Source organism: Galeopterus variegatus, unplaced genomic scaffold (genome assembly GCF_000696425.1).
Source record: "Galeopterus variegatus unplaced genomic scaffold, G_variegatus-3.0.2 Scaffold193, whole genome shotgun sequence".
Classification (NCBI taxonomy): Eukaryota; Metazoa; Chordata; class Mammalia; order Dermoptera; family Cynocephalidae; genus Galeopterus; species Galeopterus variegatus.
In genome coordinates, this window is record NW_007726304.1 from 370,030 (window position 1) to 392,941 (window position 22,912).

Below are 22,912 nucleotides of genomic sequence, written 5' to 3' on the forward strand. Positions count from 1 at the left end.
CCAGACACGGAAAAAAGACAAAAAAAAAAAAAAAAAGAAAAAGAAAAGAATCAATGTTAGCAGGTAGTAGTATTTGAGAATTGATGCAGTCACCTGCCCAATTTCAACCTGTCAGCAATAGACTAACCATGTGCAATTGAAGAAGGTAACACAACTGCATTTCTGTCAAACATATTCTGTAATTTATACTAACAAAGATCTTCTTTGGATTTTCTGAATTTTCAATATGCAGCAAGACGGATACTCTCCTTCTCCAAACAAAACTAAATAATGTGCTTTGGGACTTCGTCTTCAATAAAGGAACTGAATTTTCTAAGTTTGACAAATGAACAAAACAAAACAAATCAGCAAACTGAAGATAAGACAGACAAAAGGGGCAAATATATGGAAAAAAATCCATAGGAATCAATAAATAACTCTTACTGTTGGAAAATGTGTTTGTTAGGGGACAAATAAATTATGGAATGTAAAGAGAATGAGCATCAAATGCTTTTGATAAACTGGGAAAAATCATTTCTCTTTGCACTGATATGTGCCAAAAAATCTGTTCCCTAAGAAGTCTTAAAATCAAATAAATTTTCATGCATCTCTGCTTAAAGTCAGGGATATTAATGAAGAGTCTAAGAGTTCCTTACTTATATGATTCCATAGCTAGTTTAAAGATTTAAGATAAAGCTGCCCAAGGGTAGAGAGCTTTTCCATAAACCTAAAAATTATTTCCGTCAGACGTGCTTTCAGACTGGTTTAGGAAAATTGTACTGAGTACTTCAAATTAAAATCTATTGTATCACTCAGAATAAATACAAACAAACTATAAGATAGTCTTTGTTAAAAAAAATGTGTTGGTGATTATGTTTCCAGTTATATGACTCCATACATATTACTTTTAATTGCCTTATTATTTAAGGACCTGTGTAACACACACATAATTAAACTTCGAAGAAAATGGAGTAAGACTAGTTCCATTCTAATAGCTCTGGAGAATATGGTGGCAGTGAGGTCAGCCAGAAAAGCTACAGTCCTCATCAACCCATGGGACAACAGCAACAATATAAAATCTGGTGTAGAGCAGTTTCTTAATGTGTTTATTATCCTGATTTCTTAACATCCCATGTTTCTTTTGCCCGCTTCACACCTCTTGGCCACCTCTGATGGGGCATATCCACCATTTCAAAACTATACTAAATGAAGTGTTGGTAGAAATACTCAGGCAATGCCAAAATGGTAACTGCAAATTTGTTCTTATTTCCATTAAGCCAACCTTGAATTTGCAAATCTCTAATTATGTTTCAAGCGCTTTAGAAGGCTAAATAGACCACTGGTAGGTTTTACCACATCTTAATTCTGAAAATCTGTATATAATTTAAAGGAAACATATCCATGTGTTTCTAACTAATTTGCCATTAAGCTTATTTTGTGAGCTCAATTTCATGTCTAAAAAGTATTTAAAAGCCTCTTTAAATTTTTAAGTCTTTGCTAAGAGCAAGGTATCACAAACACACATGCCATTAAAAATGGACTGGTCTTTGACAACCCAAACCTAAAGGCTGTAAATAGATATAAAATAATACTACTAGAGGAAATAAATGCTGCCATCTTTTTGCAAATAAATAGCTTAATGCCCTCTGTTTGCCTACATGAATGAGCATGCTGTATAATTATCATGTTAAAATGAAAATCTTATTCTGTTAACAGCCAGCTTCCCTTGTTTCAAAAGTTAAACTACTATATTCTAGGACAAATTTTGCACCATTTCCCTAGTCTCATTCTCACGTGCCTTCAGCAGATGTCTGCAGCAATTGAGAGCAGCATGTGATTTTTCCATACAGTCGTGTGTTTCCAAAGAACAAACCAAAAATCATGCTGCATCTGTTTTATTCGCACATGCACATTGTGTTCTCTCTTGGAACTCTACCCACTTACAGCTTGCTTCAGGCTGGGAAGCCTCCTGGGGTGGGAACTTTGCTCCATGTCTGGCATGTCCACTGATTCACACACATTTTAGGAGATCATATACGCTTCATAAATTGAGTAGAAAATTCAAGCCTTTGAAACATTTTTTTTTACTAAATTTTACTTTATGTCTTCAATGTTATTTTATAGTAGTTGGATGAGGTATTAATTTTCATAACCTTTTAAAAAGACAAATGAGGATCTTTATTAGGATTTGTATTTAAACACAAACCCTGTGAAAATTGCACAAAGCACTTAAAGCCTGAAGGTCACTGACTCTTGACTGACAGTGTCTTTGTTTAGACAACATAGTACTGCTAACATAACCATTTACAGCATTTGAATATGCTGGCAATTTGTGGAAACTATTTGGCTTTAGAACATCAGTTTGATTTGAAGCAAAAGGGGAATCATTGGCCAATTTGCTTATTAAATTCAATTTGTTCTTTGAACAACAGAATGGTTGTAAAATGGAAAGACTAAGCAGATTTGGTGATAGAAATAGAACATTTAAAATTTTATCAGCAACAACAATGATAATAATCAGAAATAATAATTAATGCTAACCCTGTGTGGTAAGTATGATTAATAAAAGAACAGACAAATTGAACTAAATAGTCATCTTGAACATGTGGCAAAAATGTTGAAGAAGACTAAATGGGAGGAAGATTAGATTAACAGAAGATCCAGGTTCTAGTCCTGACTCACTTAATTATTAGTGGGCACTCTTAAGGTAGGTATATACTCATTTCAGCCTCAGTTATGTGAAATTTTGCTAGATTTGGAGTCAGAGCTGGGTTTAAGTCCTGTGTCTGCCACTTATTTTGTGTGATTTTAAGTCAGCTACTCAACCCAAAGCTTCAATTTTTTCATCTTTAAAATGGAGTTGATAATTTTGCATATGTCTGGAATATTTAAAGGACAAAATGAGATAATTATGTAAAGCTGCCAAGATTTAAACAAATAATATTATTAAATGACAGCCCAATTGGAAAGAATCTATGTTAATGGATATAGTTATGGGTTAATGGATATTGCTGATTAGGGACAGACAACCCAAGTAAATTGGCTTTTTTTAACATGATTTTGAGTCCATGTGTAATTTCCATGGAAAATCATTTTCCCCTACAATAACTGAAAGTCTCATTTCTATTTTATTCATCTTATCAGGTTTCCAGAATTATAAAACCAAGTAACTGAACTATTGTGTCCTAACTCCTTAGTGTTCAGAGGTAAATAAATCCCTGCCAGTTGTTGTATTATTTATTGGGACTCTATGGAACATTAGAATTTAAAGCAACTCAACATTTGGATATTATTTCTAAAAATTTCTGATTGTAAAAGCTGTATACGTTAAACATTTTGGTTTCAGACTGTGAGATCAATATTTAAGTGTACATGTTAGTGAAAAAAATATAGATTGATTCACAAGTCTCTTTTCCAGAGAAATGTAGGCTTATAAAAGGGGCATTTTAGTTTAAAGTAATAAAATTTTATGGCAATCCAATGTTTAATATGGTGAATTAAAAATACTTCTATGTTTCCTATGGAATCTTAGGTGCTTGTAGTTAGAGGATTCTGGATCACATCTTGGTAGTTTTGTTCTTTACATCATTCCAGTGCATATATTCAAGTCCTTCGGGTCATTAACTTATTTTCTTTTAATTTAGAATTGCACACATTTAATTATTGCACACATTTTAATTAAGTAAGAAACATCTGTCATTTATTAATATTAATTATAAACTAACAGCGGCTCATGGATCCAAGTCCAGCAGCTGAGATTTTTCTAAATTTGACCTCCTTAGAGTTTATATAAAAAGTGTTCAGAGTAGCCTCCTAAGCTCCTAAGCCCCTAGTCAATTTCAGGCCGGTTTGCAACCTACCTGATGTTTTAGATTATGTATTTAGCAATCCAAAAAGGAGGTTTAAATGACAGAAATCCTGAAAAAAGCATTATACCAGGGGATGGCATGGGACAAATGACAGATATAGATGTTCAAAATGATATGGCGCTATATGTTAAGCATTGTGACAGTATATGTGTTAGGAATGTTATAAAATTTCATCTCTGCTTTCTATAATTTTTTTTTTTTCCTTTTTGTCTTTTTTCGTGACCGGCAACGGATCGCAACCCTCAGTGTCGCGCCCGTACCGGACTGGGACCGGCACGGGATCGCAACCCTCGGTGTTGCTCCCGCACCTCGCTCAGCCAGTGAGCGTTCGGTCTGTATGTGGGATCCGAACCCTCAGCGGGAGTGCCACTGCGCTCCCAAGTGGCGCACTGTAGCAGTGCGCCACCGGGCCGGCCCTGCTTTCTATAATTTTACTGCTTCAGATGACAAATGTGAATGAGCCATTTGTATACATTATTATAAGTGAACACAAACTTGAGAAGAAAACCAAAAGCCAATACAGAGCCCAGCATGTTAGTATAGCCTAAGAAAGACTGTAATTTCAGGGATCATTTTTATAGTTCAGATATCCTGAGCGCACTATTTTTTACAGCTGCCCTTTACTTGCCACTGTACAATATCCGACAGCTACAGCATAATGCACTCTAAGACATCTGATATAACCTCTCACAGTGCCTTGAGCAGCACACTGACTTATTTTTTCCTCCTGAGATTTGAACAATTTTCCTAAGAAAAAATATGGTGCTTTTCCATAACAGAGGATTTATAGGAATATCAAATTCAGGTTTTGTCACGAGTATAACTGAAAAACATAAAAGAGGTTTTAGAAACCATCTTGTTCCGTGGTTTTCAAACACAGTACTCTGGCACAGGGCTATTGATTGGTTATACCTTACTTCAATGCGAGCACTTATTTTATTTTTTTTAATTGGGGTAAAATACACATAACCATCTTAACCATTTTAAAGTATACAGTTCAGTGGCATTAATTACATTCACATTGTTATGTAACCATCACCACCATCCATCTTCTAAACTCTTTATCTTACAAAATTGAAAGTCTGTGTCAATTAAGCAATAAATCCTCATTTCCCCTTTCCCAGACCCTGGCAACCACCATTCTATTTTCTCTATGAATTTACCACTTTACGTATCTCATATAAATGGAATCATACAGTATTTGTCTTTTTGTGACTGGGTTAGCATAATGTCTTCAAGGTTTATCCATGTTGTAGCACATGTATGAATTTTCTTTCTTTCTAAGGAAAATAATATTCCATTTTATCTATATAACACATTTTGTTTATCCAATCCTCCATCAATGGACTCTTAAGCTGCTTTGAACTTTTTGCTATCATGAATAATGCTGCTATGAACATGGGAGTACAAATATCTCTTTGTTACTCTACTTTGAATTCTTTTGGGTATATCCTCAGAAATAGAATTGTTGGATCATATGGTAATTCTATTTTTAATTTTTGGTGGAACCACCATGCTCTTTTCCCACTTGGTCGTATCATACTACGTTTCTACCAACAGCGCACAAGAGTTCCAATTTCTCCATGTCCTCTCCAATAACAAGGTATTTCTGTATATATTTTAAATCTATTTTATATATTGGGCTCTGCATATGATTTCAATAGAGCAGCAGGTTCTGTTCCTAAAACCCATTTTAAATTCACTTTTATAATCCATTCTTCTCATCTTGTAAGCGTCTGTAGATAGCTAAGCAATCTATTACCAGGAGCAAAGCAAGTCCCAGTAAAATGCCCACTAAAAAGCTTCCTTACTCCTATAAGATACCTCCTACTTGCCTTTTCATTACCTTTTTTCCCCCTAGTTTTTTTGATGCCTTTTCTCAGACCACCTTTTCAACGAGGACTCTCTTAGCCTAATACTCAAGTCTACTTTCCAGAGTACCTGGCCCCAGGCCATCTCAGGCGGTGAGAACAAACTGCTAGAAGACCCATTTTACTGAAGGGATTCTGTCTGTTTTCCATTGTAACGTCGGGAAGGTACTCAAATAGGTGGCTCTTTTTGCAACGTAAAAACAGGGCTTATGAGATGTGATTCAAATAGGAGAAGTTAGTGTGGTGATACATTATTAAATATCTGTATACCTTCATAAATTGAATTAGCAACATAAACATAGCTCATGGAAAACTCTATAACAATACTACACAAAATACTGTGTCCATAAGGCAGCATGACATAGTAGAAACTGTAGTGCACTAGGATTCTTGTTCCTCTTCTGTCATTACCAGCCTCATGATAAGGTCACTTGGGCAAAATCACTAAAACTCATTAAATATAAAATCTCCCTTCTCTTACACATTGTAAAACAAAACTTGTCAAATGGACAGATGTGTATTCTTTACATGTTTGCCCATTAAATAGTTTAGTAAGCTGTGTCTTAGCTTTTGAAATAAATCAAATTTAAAATAAAACAAAATCCCTTCATGATTTTGGTGTTGGTTAGAGAACAGAGAAATAGCGTATTAGATGTTTACAATATGTACTTATTATTTTGAAGTATATTTCACTAACATATTTATGTATTCCCTAGAAAATAATTAGCTATCTAATTAGCATTCTACTAATTCAAATATGAAAACTTAGGTTATTATTTCTGTTAATTAGGACAGTGATTTTTGTTGATGAGTTATAATTAATTAGATATTAACTGCTGATACTATGTATGTACACATTTTCTATATCTGTTTTACTTTTGGAATTTACTATTATTCATATATCCCAAGTGTGAGTTTAGTATGTTATTTCCTTGCCTAAAATGTGATATTATTCAAAAAGTGAAGAATAAGAGGCATGGTGCTGCCAGATATTAGATTTCACAAAAGTAAAAGGAAGTCTCTTTAAAAATGTATGATGATAGTTTAAAATGTTCATGAAAAGATTCACATTATCTTTTAATTCTGTTTTTCCAGAAACTTTTTGAAGTACCTTTGTACATGTTTTGCATTGAGATATAAAATGGAATTGGACTCTGTTTGAAACTTCCCTAAGTCTAATTCTTTGCAAAAATAGGAAAAGCAGTCTCTTCAAGCAGAAACAACAAATAAACAAAACAATGCTTTACAAGGCATATTTCTCATTTATGGTAGCTTGGGCTCACACAGGCTAGAGCTATGACCTGGCAGTGTATATACAATATAAACACAAGAGTTCAGTAATTAGGTTTGAGTTAATTTTAAAGTTTCAGTGGCCTGGTGCATAATCAAGCAAAAGGTCATTACCCACACTGGTACATTTCACACAGAACACTCAGCAGCCAGAAATGGAAATGGACATGTCTTTACTTAAGCCTGCACAAATCAATCCCAGAGGCCATTTATATGAGCAGTGAAATCTTTAAAGCCCATTTACTCCCATAAAAATGTTTCTAGCAAATCCGGAAAAACTAGAAAAAAATATTTAAATTAAAATGTTATTAGCAGTATGCTGGACATGTGTATCTAGTCTTAATTAGATAGAAAAACGTTGGTTACTCCTCACCTAAATATATATATATATATATTAATAAATAATACCAGACAAGAATTGTCTTGGAGAACAGCATATGTTTCTAGATTTAGTAAATTTTAAGCTATTTTTGGTTTTGTTTTGGTTTTTTTTGTGGAAGGGGTTCTTTACACCTGCTGTTTTTGTCACCCTAGCACCCTAATTTCTAAGTGGCCTACTTGTCCCTGGTTTCAGTTTTAGGTATGTGACTTAGACCAATCACAGTACCCCTGCCACTGTGATTGGTTCAAGGGGTGGAAATGTGGCCCAAGCAGGGTCAGTTTGAGTCCTTTCATAAGATTGGATGAATGGACACTGTAATGGAGAGAGAGTGCACGATCCTTTTAAATTTAGAGCAATGTGGATATAGACTTGGGGCTGTCCAGAACCAAATTTCCTCCTACGTGGAGAAGGGTTCTCTGCAGCAGGGGAGAACAAGGCCAAAAAACAGAGAGAAATGGAGGAAGAATGAGTTGAAATGGTGAGAAAGAGAGAGAGGAGAAGGTGGACCCAATGATGTCGTTTCAGCACATAGAGCAATCTGTGCCTAAAGCCAATAGTTTTCTATTTGCTTAAGATAATTTGAAATCTGTCTTTTTCAACTAAAATGTTTTAATGAATACAGAGGGGATAAGAGTGAACTTGATGAAAAAGTAATATCAATGAGGAATAAATACTGATATATCATTATTCTATAAAGAAATAATTATATATATCATGTAAATAATATTTTTAGATAAACTGAAAAACAGAAAGGAATATTATAAAGAAATGGATGTTTTAAACAAAAGGTAAAAGGGACTGAATTAAAAATTAAATAGAAAGAGAAGTACACGTGGAAGAGAGTAAAAATGTAGTGGATTAAGAGGTTTTAAAGAATTTTCCATTTACATGCATTTTGTCATACTACTAATAATAGCCTACTGATGCAAAACACTGCTAGAAACTTAATGCTTGGGTTTGTCCAGCAGTAAAAAATATATTTTGTTTTATCTAGAGTCTGGTTTGACAGCAGTGTACAAGGATTAAACCATTTGAATGATGTGTTTCCACCCGTGGTGCCAAAGAGATATGGTTTTAATGTAAACAAGTGTGAGAATGTTTTAACGATGCCACAGAATTTAATTGTAACCTGGTTGTATTTGGTTGGCTACACTTCTTGGGAGGCTTAAGCCAAGGTATTCAGACCTTTCTGTCAGAATATAACATCTACAAAGTTAGTCTGAAAGGCTTCTATGAAGAAGTTGCTGGAGTAGATTAAAAAGAGAACAAGATAATGATCTATGGGAAAAATAATCCTTTGGTGCTGTCAAATGTGGGGTGTCTCCTGTGCCAAAGAAGTTTCAGCAATACCAGCAGTTTCAAGAAGTGATTACATGAGGGAGGTGGGAAGGAGGACAGGAGCATGAAAGGAGGGAGTGTTGTTTTGTTGAAGAAATGTTTACTTTGTAATTAGTGAAGGACAAGAAGGCCCTTCTGTAAACTATATTTGGGGGTCCAGAATTTAAATTTATGCTGATGCTCTTCCAGTCTCTCTCTAGGGAACCCTCCTAATTGGCAGGGATCTCAGCTGGCTAGAGCAGTTCTGCAAATGAAGCCAAGGTCTTGGTGTCATTTCTCCAAAGGGCCCATTAACTCAGTTCTTTTCTGCAGCCACAAGCTGTACCTTTAACCCTACTTAGCTCTCTTATAGACACATATTAACCCGTGAACATGGTAGTCATAGAAAAAATACATATATGTGCCTTGAGACCAAAACAAAAGGTAGGCAGAGATATTTTATTTTTGCCACCATAAACAAATGTCTTTGTAATGTGTTAGCAAATTATGATGAAGACTACAGCTACTGGTGAGTACAAATCTTGAAGATAAAAACTATCAACACACTTACAAACTTCAGATGAGCTGATGATGGTCATTACCTTATGGACTGACATAATCTATGATGCTAACATTTAGAGTATAAGATCCATGACGAAAGGGACTTTCGTCTTTTTTGTTCACTGTGATATTCTCAGTACCTGAGTGCCTAGCATATAGCTGATGCTTCAAGGAATATTTGTTGAGTGTATGAAGGTATCTTGGCCTGGCTTTTATTTTTTCTTCCTATTCTGCCCTTTACAAATTAGAAAGAACAATAGAAATAATATCCTACAGAACATCTCCTGTATCAACCTTTGTCTATGTTTTTACAAAGGAAGAAACAGTATCTGAGACAGTAAGAGACTGTTGAAAGAATGCACAACCACACTCATCTAACTACGAACAAGAGAAAGATCTCTATGGTAGACTGCAAAAATGGTTACAATTCTCTCTTCTCATACATGCACATCACCTTGCAAAATAACTTTGGGGCTTCTCCAGCCAAGAGGTAAAATTTATTTCTTCAGTTCTGAATCAGGACTGGCCTCCTGGCTAGCATAAGGCTAACACAATGTGGTGAAAGTAAAATTGTGTCAGTTTTATGCCTAGCTTCCAGAGGAACCACTTTCCCTCTGCTGTTTGGAATCCTATAGACCCTCCCACCATCTTGATAATGACAGAAACATGGCACGGTGTTTCGGTTTCAGCCATCCAACCGCATGAGGGAGCCCAGCCAAGAGCAAAATTGCCCAGTGGATCTTAGCCTAGCTTGCCCAGCCATAGATTGTTAAGTAAATGGCTGTTGTTTTAGGTCTCTGTGGCTTGAAGTTACTTGTTATGAAGCAAAAGTTAACCGAAACGACCATCATGCACAGAATCTAAATGATGGCAAGATCATTTTTTGCTTAGTGGCTGAATGATGCTTTGTGTAGTACAACTACTATTTTATTCAATAACCTGACCAGTGTGTGTTTTGTTACACACACCAATAAGTCAAAAAGCATTAGATATTTCCAAACATTATAAAAAAGAAATCTCAGAGAATACAGGCATTTGCAAGGATCACTTATTATAAAGATTATTGTAGAATAGGGAGACTGAGGTACACACCAATGCAACAGAGAAGGCTACAAATAATTTTTCCACCAGCAGAGAAAGGAAGGGACTATGTGGATAACAATAGCACTTAAGTATTTCCCACCATGAATAATGTTCACCATGAATTTTGAGCACCATTAATAACATCCCCAAATCTTAGGGAGCTTACAAGAATGGATGATACAAATTTGGTCTTAATTATGAAGTAATAACTGCTGATTGTTATAAAAGATGATATCATATCTACGATTGTGAGGCATGAAATAAAAGGCTTCTTATTTTCTGCAGAGCTTTTTTTTAATGTTGAGAAGTTTAAAAACATACAGTGGGATGTGATAGGGATGAGAAACTGAATAACTGTTACAGTTTTTTATCTATCCAGGTGCTGGTTGTGGTGGGATTCAATTGTACATATGAAGCCTTTTAATTTAGTCTTCAACCCACAAACCTGGCAACAGAGAATCCTCACAAAGATCCTGCCATTGTAATGTCAACGTCAGATGAAACTGAGAGGTTAGGGCCTGAGGCTATAAAATATTTTCATCTATTTGATAATAAATTCTGACACATATCCACTGAGTTTGCAAGCTGATTTGATGTTTCAATGATTAAATTAGAGTTGGGAGGAGAGAAACAGAAAGGAGTAAGAATTGAGTAATACAGTGTTGTTAAGGAGAAAAAACAATCAAAAGACAGGGAATAGGTCACAAGTGAACATGACTGAACAGGATATGAAGATGAAATATGTTTTTATGGGGATCGTTAGAGATTAGTTGTGCCTATATTCTTTTAAAGATAATAATACACCTGTACTGTGATTAAAAACCTAATATTTAAAGTAGGTTGTAGCATACACAAACTGTAATCTTTCAATCCATAACAACCATTCCTCAGGTCTGGTTCTAATATTTGAAAAAATTCAGGAGATGAAATTTTAAAGTATTAGGTTGAACCATATGAAACTGCTAATATTTGATCAATTATGACCTACAAAAAAGCAGTTGCATGTGGTCCAACCTAATAGATAGGGGAGTATTACAAAACAAGAGATGGCTGTAGCTACATAATTGATTTTGGTGAAGAGAAAGCTAAATAGTGACTGAACAACTGGCAGGCCTCTCCACTGAAGACATTAAATGAAAAATTTGGCTTAGCCTTTGAGAGGAAATCCATACATCTGCATTAAGAAATATCTGTGAGAGCGAAGGTTATTATTTACTGCAAAAGACTATATTTTTTGGAGGTTTTAAACATGGTTGAATATTTTTGTGTGGAAATGGAATCTTTTAAATTAAAAGACTATTAATTTTTAATAAAACTGCTACCTTTATATCAGGGAACAAAATTTTCTCCTCTGTTCCACCGTTTTGTCTTTGTTACCAAGGTTTCCTACTATGTGCAGGTTTTCACTGGTGGCAACTGGTCCTTCCTTTCCAGACTCTGAACAAGCAACCCTTTTGGGTGGGGAATGATTAGGCCCCAAGAAGTATATCGAAGAGAGACTTTTGAGTTAACACCAGGGTTTCTCATCCTTGATACTATTAGCAGATAATAAATAATGTCCCCTGGGGAGTCAAACTGCCCTTGGTTGAGGACCACAGTCTCTAGTCAGCTCTGTACTTTGTTGATTTTTCTCTGACCTATGTCAAAGGGTTAGTCTACTAATCGGTATAGAGAAGGGGCAGAAAACTCCCACCCTCCAGTGCTTAAGAAGTGGGGAGAGCACATTATCTAAATATGCAAAGCCAGTTGGCATCCACCAATTTTGAGCTAATGAATTCATCTATATGGATTTTGATGAACTGTTCTGGGAATCTTGGCTAAATATCTTGTTTTGAATCTGAATAAATATTTAATATAAATCTTTCCTGTAGAAAACTCAACTATACAGCACTGGAATACTTATAAATATTTTAAGAAGCAAACTAAATGATAGCAGAGCAAACCTAGGAACAAAGCAGACTCATTGTCATTTTTTGTTAGATTTTTAGAAACTGATCTTGCCGTAATTTAAGATATAGTACTCATAACAAACATGATTCATATTTATAATACTGGTATTAGAGCATATGACTGAAAACAACTTACAAGATAACGTGTAAGACTTTTTCTTTATGTAATGCCTAGTAAACTTCTACTATACTTAATTTTGAGAAGGCACATAAAATAACCCATAATATATTCAAATAACGCAATAATACAATAATTCTCACATTTGTTTTCTTTCCTGGACATTTTATTTCTTTTTATTTTAATGGAATCTTTTTCTATTTCTCTGGTGAAATCGATGCTAGCTCATCTTCTCTTACCAAGAAAGGAGACCCCACCCCATTTCTTCCATGACTCTGCTCTTCCCTGTCCTTTTTATCGCAAGTCCATATGCTACCTCTAGTTAATGAGAATTTTCTTCATGATATTAACCAAAGAACCAAATTTCTTGCATTCTTTGTGAAGTGCCTTAAAAACTACCTATAGAAAAATTACCTTCAGTTAATTAGAAAATGTACATATGAATGAAAACATGCATTTTTGACACTCCTTCTGCCACCACACACACACAAAAATCCTTTCGCATCTAATGCAGGCAAACACACATTTCCCTATCTTGTTTCACTTCTTGTCTGAGATGTTTATACCCAGTATATCAAATGAATAAAAAATATAAAGTGACAACCATTTAAAGTGTATTTTCTCCTTGTTTACTTCTATTTCAGTATGCTGGCTTGATGCATATGTGGGACTAGTTAATATATCAGCCTGTCTAATCTCTTAAAATAATCTTATATATTTTTGACATTTCATATATATAATTCAATTGAGGTAGGTTCAAGTTAGAAACAATTGTAATGCTAATAACCTCTTATTAAAGCAAGTTTGATGAAGATGTTAAGGCTGATTAAAAAATGGCATGTCAGGTAAAGAGAAATAATCTTAAATGGTGCAAATAGTACATCAGATAAACATTTAGATTTGGGGCTACAACAATTACATTTATTTCCTCAGATTCATTTACTACAACTCTTCTAAGCACGAGAAGAATAGTAGTAAAGAGCAATATGTGTGTATAAGATTTTGCAACATATTTTTCCAACACATATATATTAAAAGGAATCTCATGACTAGAATGAACCATTCTGTTACTAAAAACTATTTTTTTCTATTCAACTTCTTCTTTGTGTACATTTTGGAAAGTCATTTCTGGATCTTATCATTTTTCCCTGGAGACTTTGCCTTTGGCAATTACAACACAGCAGAAAAAATGCTGAACACATGCTCCATACCTTTTCCAAATATGAGTTATCTACCTCTGTCTATTGTTAACCTTTTAGGCAGGGATCATAGATGTAAATTTAAATTCAAGATTTTCAGGCTAAATTTTGTAAGAAAACCCCCACCTTTTAGTTCATTCATCTAGAAATGTTCAAGCCACGAACCTAAAAGGATTTTATTTTATGAATCTATAAGCATTTAGGAGCAACTCAATAGCTATCCCAGTGATAAGAGAAATCATGTCTTAATCACTTTTTTGTGTTTTTCTTTAAAGTTGCTTAAAGGTTTCTAATGCTTACCTTACTTAAAATAAGAAATACCAACTCATATAGAACAATATAAAAATAAATTAAAGTCTAGTTATTTTGGTCTAATAATAAGTTTCCTTTTATGTATACCTGTAGTTCTTACCATTTAGACTATAAATTCAAGGGAATGACTAAATTTTTGAGATATTTTATTGTATAGATAATTTATATTATATAAATATATTTCAGAGCCTAAATGAGGATTTGGTAATAATATTTAATGTGACTCTTGATATAGTGGATACACTAGGATGTCCAGAGGTCATAATTACTTTTATATTTGGTTCTTTTGTGTTCAGATAGGATATTTGGTAAGTAAACCTTATGATAAATTACGGGAACTATCACTTCTCAGCCTTTTGGCTAAGATCAAGTGAAATTAAGAAAACTGTTAGGTTAGAGAAGTAAAGAAGAAGGGGAGATGTGGTTTTCTTCCTACCTTAAGTTTTTAGGCTACTTGAGAAAATTTTTTGACAAACACATTGAAAGGTGAATGTAGAGTAAATAAAAGTAGAACTAAACCTGGACTTTAATTATAAATGTAGTCCACATTTCCTACTTGTTAGTCTATGCATTACCAAATATGAAAAAAAAACACCTAAATTTTTCTAGTTGTATCAAGTTCTTTTTGTAAATGTAAAATATCATTGTATCCTCAGAAGGAAGGAAAAAAGATCAGAAAGAAATTTTTTAAGCCAAACCTTATGTCACAGGTTACTATTTTAAACTTCTTGTGACACTATTTATCTTATCAGTTTCCAGTTTTAAAAACTGACACTTTCAATGTTAATATTTAAGCCAAGTGCTAGCAAAATATATTAGGAGAGCACATGCTCAAATAAAAGAAAAAAATTATAATCAGTATCATAATTCAATTTTTCTATCAGATAAGCTATTCTTCACTTTTATTTTAAAAGCAAAGTACACCGAATACTAACTAGTAATGTAGAATTTGTGGCAATAATGATGTGAGCAAAGACCACCTGTAAGTCATTAATTTTCAAGAAAATTTAGTAAACATAAGTAAATATACGACTATGGGAGTGTACCAACAAATAGAGTGATGAAATATGTGACTTCCAAATCCAACTTTTAAAATCTAAGATATTTTAAATTAGTTAGTAACAAACGCCAGAAAGACCTTTTTCACTAGCCAACTTTCATTCCCTAAACTAAATTTTAATCAAAACCGCTTACAAAATTACTAAAGTTTTTCTCTTTAAAATAACCCATGCCTTCAAGAATTTTATCACATTAACTACTTGATTATAATGGCAACAACAGAGTTTACACATTCTGAGGGCAACCAATTCTTTTGGTATAGTGAAAGGTATTTTGCAAAGTACAAATGACCCAATTTCTTTTTTTTGTTTGAGCAGTGTTCACGGTTGCACAGTGTCCTCCTCTGTGTTCCCACTGAACTTAGTTCACACATGTAAAATTTTACTTACTATATGCTATTGTGGTTATCTGTTTAAACATCTCAACCCTCCACTGGATTGTGAGTGCACCTTCAGGATACAGTGCTCTATTCAGTTGTTCATCCCTTGGGTCTCAGCACTGTATATGTCCATAAGGTAAAAATTTAATAAAAGTATACTGAATGAATGAATAAGTGAGCTAAGGAATTTCAACTGCAGAGACAGCTGGACTCCTTTCAAGCTGTAAGTAATTGAGAGGATCATTTATAGGCTCACCAGATAACTACCAATAGTTATATAAACCTACACAACAAATTTGTAGGTTGTAATGCTGAAGACTAGTGAGAAAGACGAAAAAATGGTATTTTAAAGGTCAACTGTGGTTCATTCTACATGGAAGTTTATTTACCCTCCAGCATCATATTTAAATATTAAATTTCTCCTTCCATTCATAAAATTTCAGAACAAGCCCTGACACAGTTAGTATTAATAGGTTCTGTAATCTGCTGTACAAATTTAGTGTAATAAGAAAAATATCTGGGATAGAATGTCATGAATGGTTGTGCTATATTCATAAAACATGGCTTGGTCATTTAATTCAAATGTAAAGTCAGTATTAAAATATATTAAAAATGTGTATTTTTAGCTACAAAACCTTACAATCAAACTATACCACTTTGATTTGTAGGCAATGAGGAAAGGAGTAAGTTGATTGCGGTGTCTCTTTGCTATGGTCTTGTACCAAATGACATTAGACCTTTTGTTTATGAGCCTTCCCAAGCATTTTCTCATCACTAGGAAGGTGGAATCTAGGAACGATTATGGCCCAAATGCTTATAATACAGCCTCATTCATCAGAATTCAATTAGCACACTTCTACAGTGGTTTAAAGTTCTGATATCAGGCTCCAATTTTAAAAATCATCATATTTATATTCTGTAATTTATAGCTAATGTATTCTTTGTTTGGTTCACATTTTAGGTTCTAGACATAAGAGAAAATGCCAAATGTTCCCTTAGAAATAATGTGAAATACGCATTGCATTGTGAGGATTCTAACAAGCACATTTAGTTAGTATGATTGTACCTCTTTCTCCCTTCTGACACTTCTTCCTTTGCACTGTACACTTTCTTGTCTCATTTGTCGGGGGACACAGGTTACCCTTTGCTGACGGATGCTGTATGATTTCTCGGACCCGTGTTTCAGTCCCTCTTTTGAAGCCACATGTTTTTCCTTTCTTCGTGCACGGACTCCAAGGACTCCATTCACTGGCTTCGCAGTGCACTGAAACACAACAGCAGAAACAGCTTCGGTTGGCTCACAACTACTTTCACTGTTGTTAAATAAGGAAAAAGATTTGCTTTCACCAGAAAGCCTGCAGCTCAAAGTTGGGCAGGGTAACTTAAATATAAAACAAAGAAAATGGGAAAGGCAGGAATGGAATGTTTTCAGTTATTTGGTACTCATATGATCAAGTAAACTCATTCTTGCATTGCATTTACTTTTTACTCTAATTTGATTAACCCAAGCACTAATATAATTACTTGAAATTGATCAATGCTTTACAATTTCCAGAGCACTGCTACAATTATTGATTGTGCCTGACCAGAACCTGATAGAACCATTGTTACTAAGTGGTAGAGAATGATCTCATACTTTAACATGCATCTGAGTCACCTGAAAGGGCTGGCTAAAACACAGTAGGCTGGATCCCACCCACAGAGTTTTGGATTCAGTTGTCCTGAATGGGGCTGTGAATTTGCTTTTCTAACAATACAGGTGATACTGACTTGCAGGTACTTGGGAACACCCTTTGAGAACCTCTTTGCTAAAGAATGGTTGAGCAGAAAATGAACCCAGGTCTTTGGCCTACAATTCACAGCCTTTTCTTCTTCCTGTGCTGTTAGGTACTTAAATATTTTCCTTTATTACTGGGTATAGTTCAGGCAAAGCAGCATCTATTTTAAGTGAATTCAAGGTCAATTTCAGCTGATAACCTGTGTCTAGAAGTAACTTGACTGAGTGATTTCTGAGATGAACTGATGTATTTTTTCTGAAGCTTCTTTTGGAGATTTGTTTCCTGTATGTGTTAGCCTCTTCTTTTCAGAAAATGATTTTCCTAGGTTTTATGACAGTTTTGCATTTCTAAGGAAAAGAAACATCCGAAAGGTACTATTCTTATATTATGTCAATAAGAATTCCTAACTTACAACAACAGAAACAGCTTGCAACAGTAACTCTTTCAGATGATATAAAACTCTTCCCACAAAAATAAGTTCCCAGTAAGCTCTCTTGCTATTTTCTGATTTAATGAATCTTTATTTTAGAGCAGAATGCTGTCTCTCATAACAACTTCAAGAAAGCTGATGTGGAAGTGACCAGAACTTTGGTGTTCATTCATAATAGCAAAGGTGGTCTTGGCAAATGCATACATACACTTCAGAAAAACTGATTTAAAAAATTACAGTAGGTAATTATTAGTCTATAGTCAGAAAAGGAATGGTTTAAAAATGAAATTCTAATGACCATCTTAGATAATTCCATTGGAGGAGAGAAAACATTAAAAACTAATGAGGTTAGATAGTAAAAAGCTCTAAGACTACCCAATCTTTAAAAAAAAATAGGAAGAGAATTTTTCCTAGAGAAATACTGTAGAATGAACCTATAATATTAGCATCCAAATAATATTTTCAGGAAAAATGGATACCTTGGAAAAAATATTAAAGACCACAAAAGGGTGATTAAGTTTTACCAACTTCCTTGCTTCTTCTGTATAAGAATAACCTTTGCACTGGAAATCTTTAGCTATTCACTAATTAAGCAAGTGACTCAAAAAAAGTAATGAGCTCCCTATCACTGGAAATGGTCATGCTATGATTAAAGACCAGTCTGAGATGCTAAAAAAGAGATTCTTGAATTGGGAGAAAAAGTTAAACTAGATGTTCTACCAGTAATGGCCTTACCACACCATTACTCTTTTGCTCTAATTCTTGTTGACTTAACTGCATGGTTGCACAGAGAACATAGCAATGGCATGTTCCTTGCTACACGGTGTTTGAAACAGGACATCTTCCATCTGTGACTACTTGAACAAGTCCAACTCTCCAAGAGGAGACAATGAGGATGACAGAATGACAGTGCAGAAAGGAAGCAAATATCTGGAGCACGAGGTGGGAATAATATGTTCTATAAAACTGGGTTCAGTTGTTGTTTATGTTTAATTTGACCAGCAAACCATTGGGAGTGCAAGTATTGTGACATAAGCCTTCTACCCCAGTTCTATATCAGGGAAGAATTCCTCTGTTTATGACCTTTCCTTTCAGTTTAAAATCTAGGTAGGAAACAAGAAATATGGTGTAGATTTTAGCAAAGAATGCTTTAAACTGCTGGGTGAGCAGTGGGCAGCTAAAGTCAAAGTACTAACCATAACAAGGTACTGACAATAACTTACAATGTTTCCTTAGGGTGATCAGTTCAGCTCTGTGGATCCTAGTTTTCATATTTGTTAAAGGAATAGGCTTTAATATTCCTTTGTGATAATAAAGCAGTAATCATTTTCTCTGAAATTCTGGGGCAAGCCAACAGGCATGGCAGGTGTAGTGCCTGTAGGCCAGACACAACATAATGGGAAACATTCCTATGCAGCAAGCGACAAAAGCCAGCCCTGAACAAAAGTAGTTGCTGATTTGTGCTACTACTATGCCTTAGGTCATTTGTACCTGTTAAAAGAGCCAGATTTGATAAATGGCCTTTAGACGGCTAGGCCCTATTCCAAAATATATAAACTTCTTAAAATTAATTGTGTTAAGAAATGGTCTTAGTCTTACTGGTAGTATAAATTATCACCAGCAAGTCTGAGGATTAACAGTGCCATGTTAAATGCTCTCCCTGATAGGAAAACATTAATATGTTAAAGACACGTAGCATTTCAAGGGCTGAATGCTGTACCTCCAACAACTAAGAAAGTCTTAGTATCTGTCCCTTTTCCTGGGTTGAAAAATCCCACAAACTTTCTGCCTGAATTTCTGTCATGAATAGTCCACAGAAGTGTTTTCTATTTTTCCACTGTTTGAAACTTATTATCTTTAATCATCAGCCCTCAGGACCTATAAAGAAATGAACTTAATGTGCTTTATCATGTACCTTTTACCCCATTCCTGAGTTGTTTTTCTGTGTTTTTATTGACTAGTAAAGAAAAGACTTAGTCAAATGAGCCATGAACTGTTTCAGGATTGTTGTTTTCCAGATGCTTCTGAAATTATCTTTAAAATATCATCTCTTCATTCCATTCTACCAAAAACTTTGTTTAGAAATAAAATTTCTTGGCAGACCTGAAATGGTTAAACCACCAATTTAGAGTTATTACTCCAGCACTTTAGGTTCAAATGTACCTGTACTGTGTGGACTCCAGGGGAGTCCTGGAAACTATCTTGTGCTGAATCAGGAGGGCACTTGTGTGCATATGCCAACATCAGTGCAACATCAAAGGTTCTTGCCGTTCTTGCCCACGGGGTTTTGCGATTCTGTATGCTGTTCTCCTATTTGGTTTATAGCATCTGCTCCCCAAGTGTTCATCACACTCATAGCTGTAGTAGCTGCACAGCATTTAAAAGAAGCAAAATATAGCCTGACAGTGATCCCTTATTTAGACAAACAACTTGTCTGAGGGACCTCCACTCCAGGAAACTTAGCCTGCAATTAATCAGACCCTGGGACTGTCTCTTTCTGTCAGTTTGAGTAAATCCAAAATTCTCTCTCTCTTGTGTCTGAATACCTGTGCAGACAGAACATTTCAGCAAAGTCGTGTGAGAGGAAAAAGTGAGATTTTAACTATGTCAGTTTCAGTCCTCTAGGTCTTTGATCCATTTACTGAGCATAAGTGAGCTGTATCAAGAGAATATGTTTCCCTTTCTTGGAAAATTACTTTCGTCACTGGTTGAAATTGGATTTAGATGTTTTGTGAAATTCTTGCCCTAAGAAATTTAGTTTAAGACCTACAAAGATAACATTTCCTTTATAGATTATTTAAAGATCTATAAATAAATCTATAAAGATATAAATAAATCTATAAAGATCATAATAGTTGAAATGATTATTGACAGTCCCTGAAAAATAATAGAGCACCCACTGTGTGTTAAATTGTACTGTGATACACACTTTGTAAGGCTATGGGAACACCTTTAAGATAGTATAATTGTGAAGAAGAACAGAACAGCCTCTTAGAGATAGTCCTTCTGGTTATTGTGCAATAGGACTTGAGAAGAACCTCCATGGACACTGACATCATCTGAGGTGTTTCTCATCCATTCTAACTCTTACAGGTCCTCCTCACCAATACTGATGCATTCCATGGTATGGTTGTTGGCTTCCAACCCTTCTGGGCAATTGTCAAGGCACTTTCCAAGGTGTAAGTAAAATCCACTTTTACACTTTGTACAGAAATTTTTGTTGAAACAGGTATCGCAGTCAGCTTTGCATTCTGAAAGAAGGAAGAAAAAGAGATGTTTTTATTGTCTTCTCTTAACTATTGTTGGTCTGCTTGTTAATGCTTTCAACACAGGCACATGCGACTTTTGTGTCAAACAGTTGGAGTTCAAAATTATTTTGCCAAACTGATTTAAGAATTTCTCCACAGTCACTTAGTTGATATACATCAGTTATTGATTTCAAAATCACTAAGCTGATTGCCTCATGAAAATTTTTTTGGCAATATGTATATATGGCCATGAAGCTTTATAATTATCTATTTATATTAAACAATAGTGAAAATGTTTCATCAAAACATTAATAAAATGTACTGGGATATTTCCTTTGTGCTGTTAATGAGGACTAACCATTTATTCGACAAATATTTGATTGTCCAATATGTGCCAGGAATTTTTCTAGGTATTTGTTGACAGCAGTGCACAAGAGAAATAAAACCCAAACTTCACAAAGCTTACTTTCTAGAAGGGGAGACACAATAAACACTAACAACAGTTGACCCTTATATGGTGTTTAGTATAAGCTAGGATTGCTACAAGTATTTTACAATTTTAAGATATTTAAACTTTACAATAATCTAATGAGGTAGTCACTGTATGATTTCTATTGTAACCAGCCCAGAACCACAAAGTGTATTCTTTGGAACTAGATAGTCTGATTCTAGAGTGATAAATGCTCTGAAAAAAATAAAAAATAAAAAAACGAGAGCAAAGGCAGGAAAGTGATGAGAAATGAGAAAGGGAAAGAGGCTGATTATTTTGGATAAGATGGTCTGAAATGCCTCTCTGAGAATGAAATGAGAGAGGCAGCCATGCAAAGGTGTGGGCAAAGAGTTTTCCAAACCACCAGAACAGCCAATGTAGAATAGAAATTGCAAAGGCTTGAGGTGGGAAGATCTTTTAAGAAGGCCAGTGAGATTGGCGCAAAATGGTTGAGAGGGAGTTGTGGGAGAAGAGTTGGGAGAAATAAGAGCTACGTGTGGTGCCTGGACACAGGAGTGATATTTACTAATTTATGGTTGTGAAAGGTCACTCGGTCTACAGTGTGGAGAACTGACTTTCATGGTCCAGATGTGAGTGCTTCAACAGATAAATAAATGTTTCAATTGCTGTACTGACTGGAATCCTTCTTGAAGCCAAAATAGCTGAAATGATTCTTAAAGTTATTACATACTTGGATTTTGTGATGATAACGGGAACTCAGATGGAATTGATACACACAGTCCTTTCCCTAGGTCTAATAAGTAAAAATCATGTTCTCAGCCTTTGCTTTTACAATTAAAAAAACCCCCCAAACTTGAGTATTTTTTTTTTTGTAGTATAGTGGTAAAAATTTTCCCAACCTGAGGGCTAAGTCCAAATACGGTTTTGCCTAATTATCAGGTAAACATTATTACGCACTAAACATTGAATATCACAAATATATTAGAGCCATTTCAATCTGAAAAAGTCCCCAAGGATGAGGTAAAAATATAATTTTGTGTAGGCACTTACTTGTACATTTATTTATATCTGGATATCGAGTTCCATAATATCCACTTGGACATGAAGAGAGACACACTCCAATCTGCTTCATGCCAATTCTTTCCAGAACAAAAAATAGTCTGGGCTTACAGGACAAACATCCATTGTAATCCGAACACGTCGCACAGCCTCCTTGGCAGCCTTGACTGACGTTAGGATGCACTGGGGAGACAAATTTGGAAAGAGAAAAACAAAGGTTAAACCATAGATATAGAAGTTAAATGACATTTTCTGGACAGAATACACATTTTCTTTTGTTAGCTTTCAATTTGGTGGTAATGAGTGAATGAGGTGGGATTGTTTTCCTACCTTTTCTATGATCTGGTATTTCCCTTTAATACATATATTGTTTTTAATTTCAGAGTTCTTAAAATTTGGGCACTTGAAAAATAGAATACATTGCCTCAAACAATTTATAGAACATATATATATACACACGCACACATGAGTGTGTGTGTATAATATCCTCAATGACTGGTAATTTTGTGCTCATTTATACATTAAAATTAATACACATTAGTTTTGCTTTACATTTATGTAATGTATGATAAGCACAT

General features: G+C 34.7%; 1 protein-coding gene across 1 annotated transcript in view; it reads right to left on the reverse strand.

The window, feature by feature from the left end:
• Positions 1–22,912, reverse strand: part of RSPO3 (R-spondin 3) — a 77,011-nt gene that overhangs the window by 27,281 nt on the left and 26,818 nt on the right. Inside the window, exons 2-4 of the mRNA XM_008565008.1 lie at positions 22,326–22,517; positions 20,681–20,827; positions 16,435–16,632 (exon numbers count right to left, since the gene is read on the reverse strand). Coding sequence (XP_008563230.1) covers positions 16,435–16,632; positions 20,681–20,827; positions 22,326–22,517 — 537 coding nt within the window. The remainder of the gene's footprint in view (positions 1–16,434; positions 16,633–20,680; positions 20,828–22,325; positions 22,518–22,912) is intronic.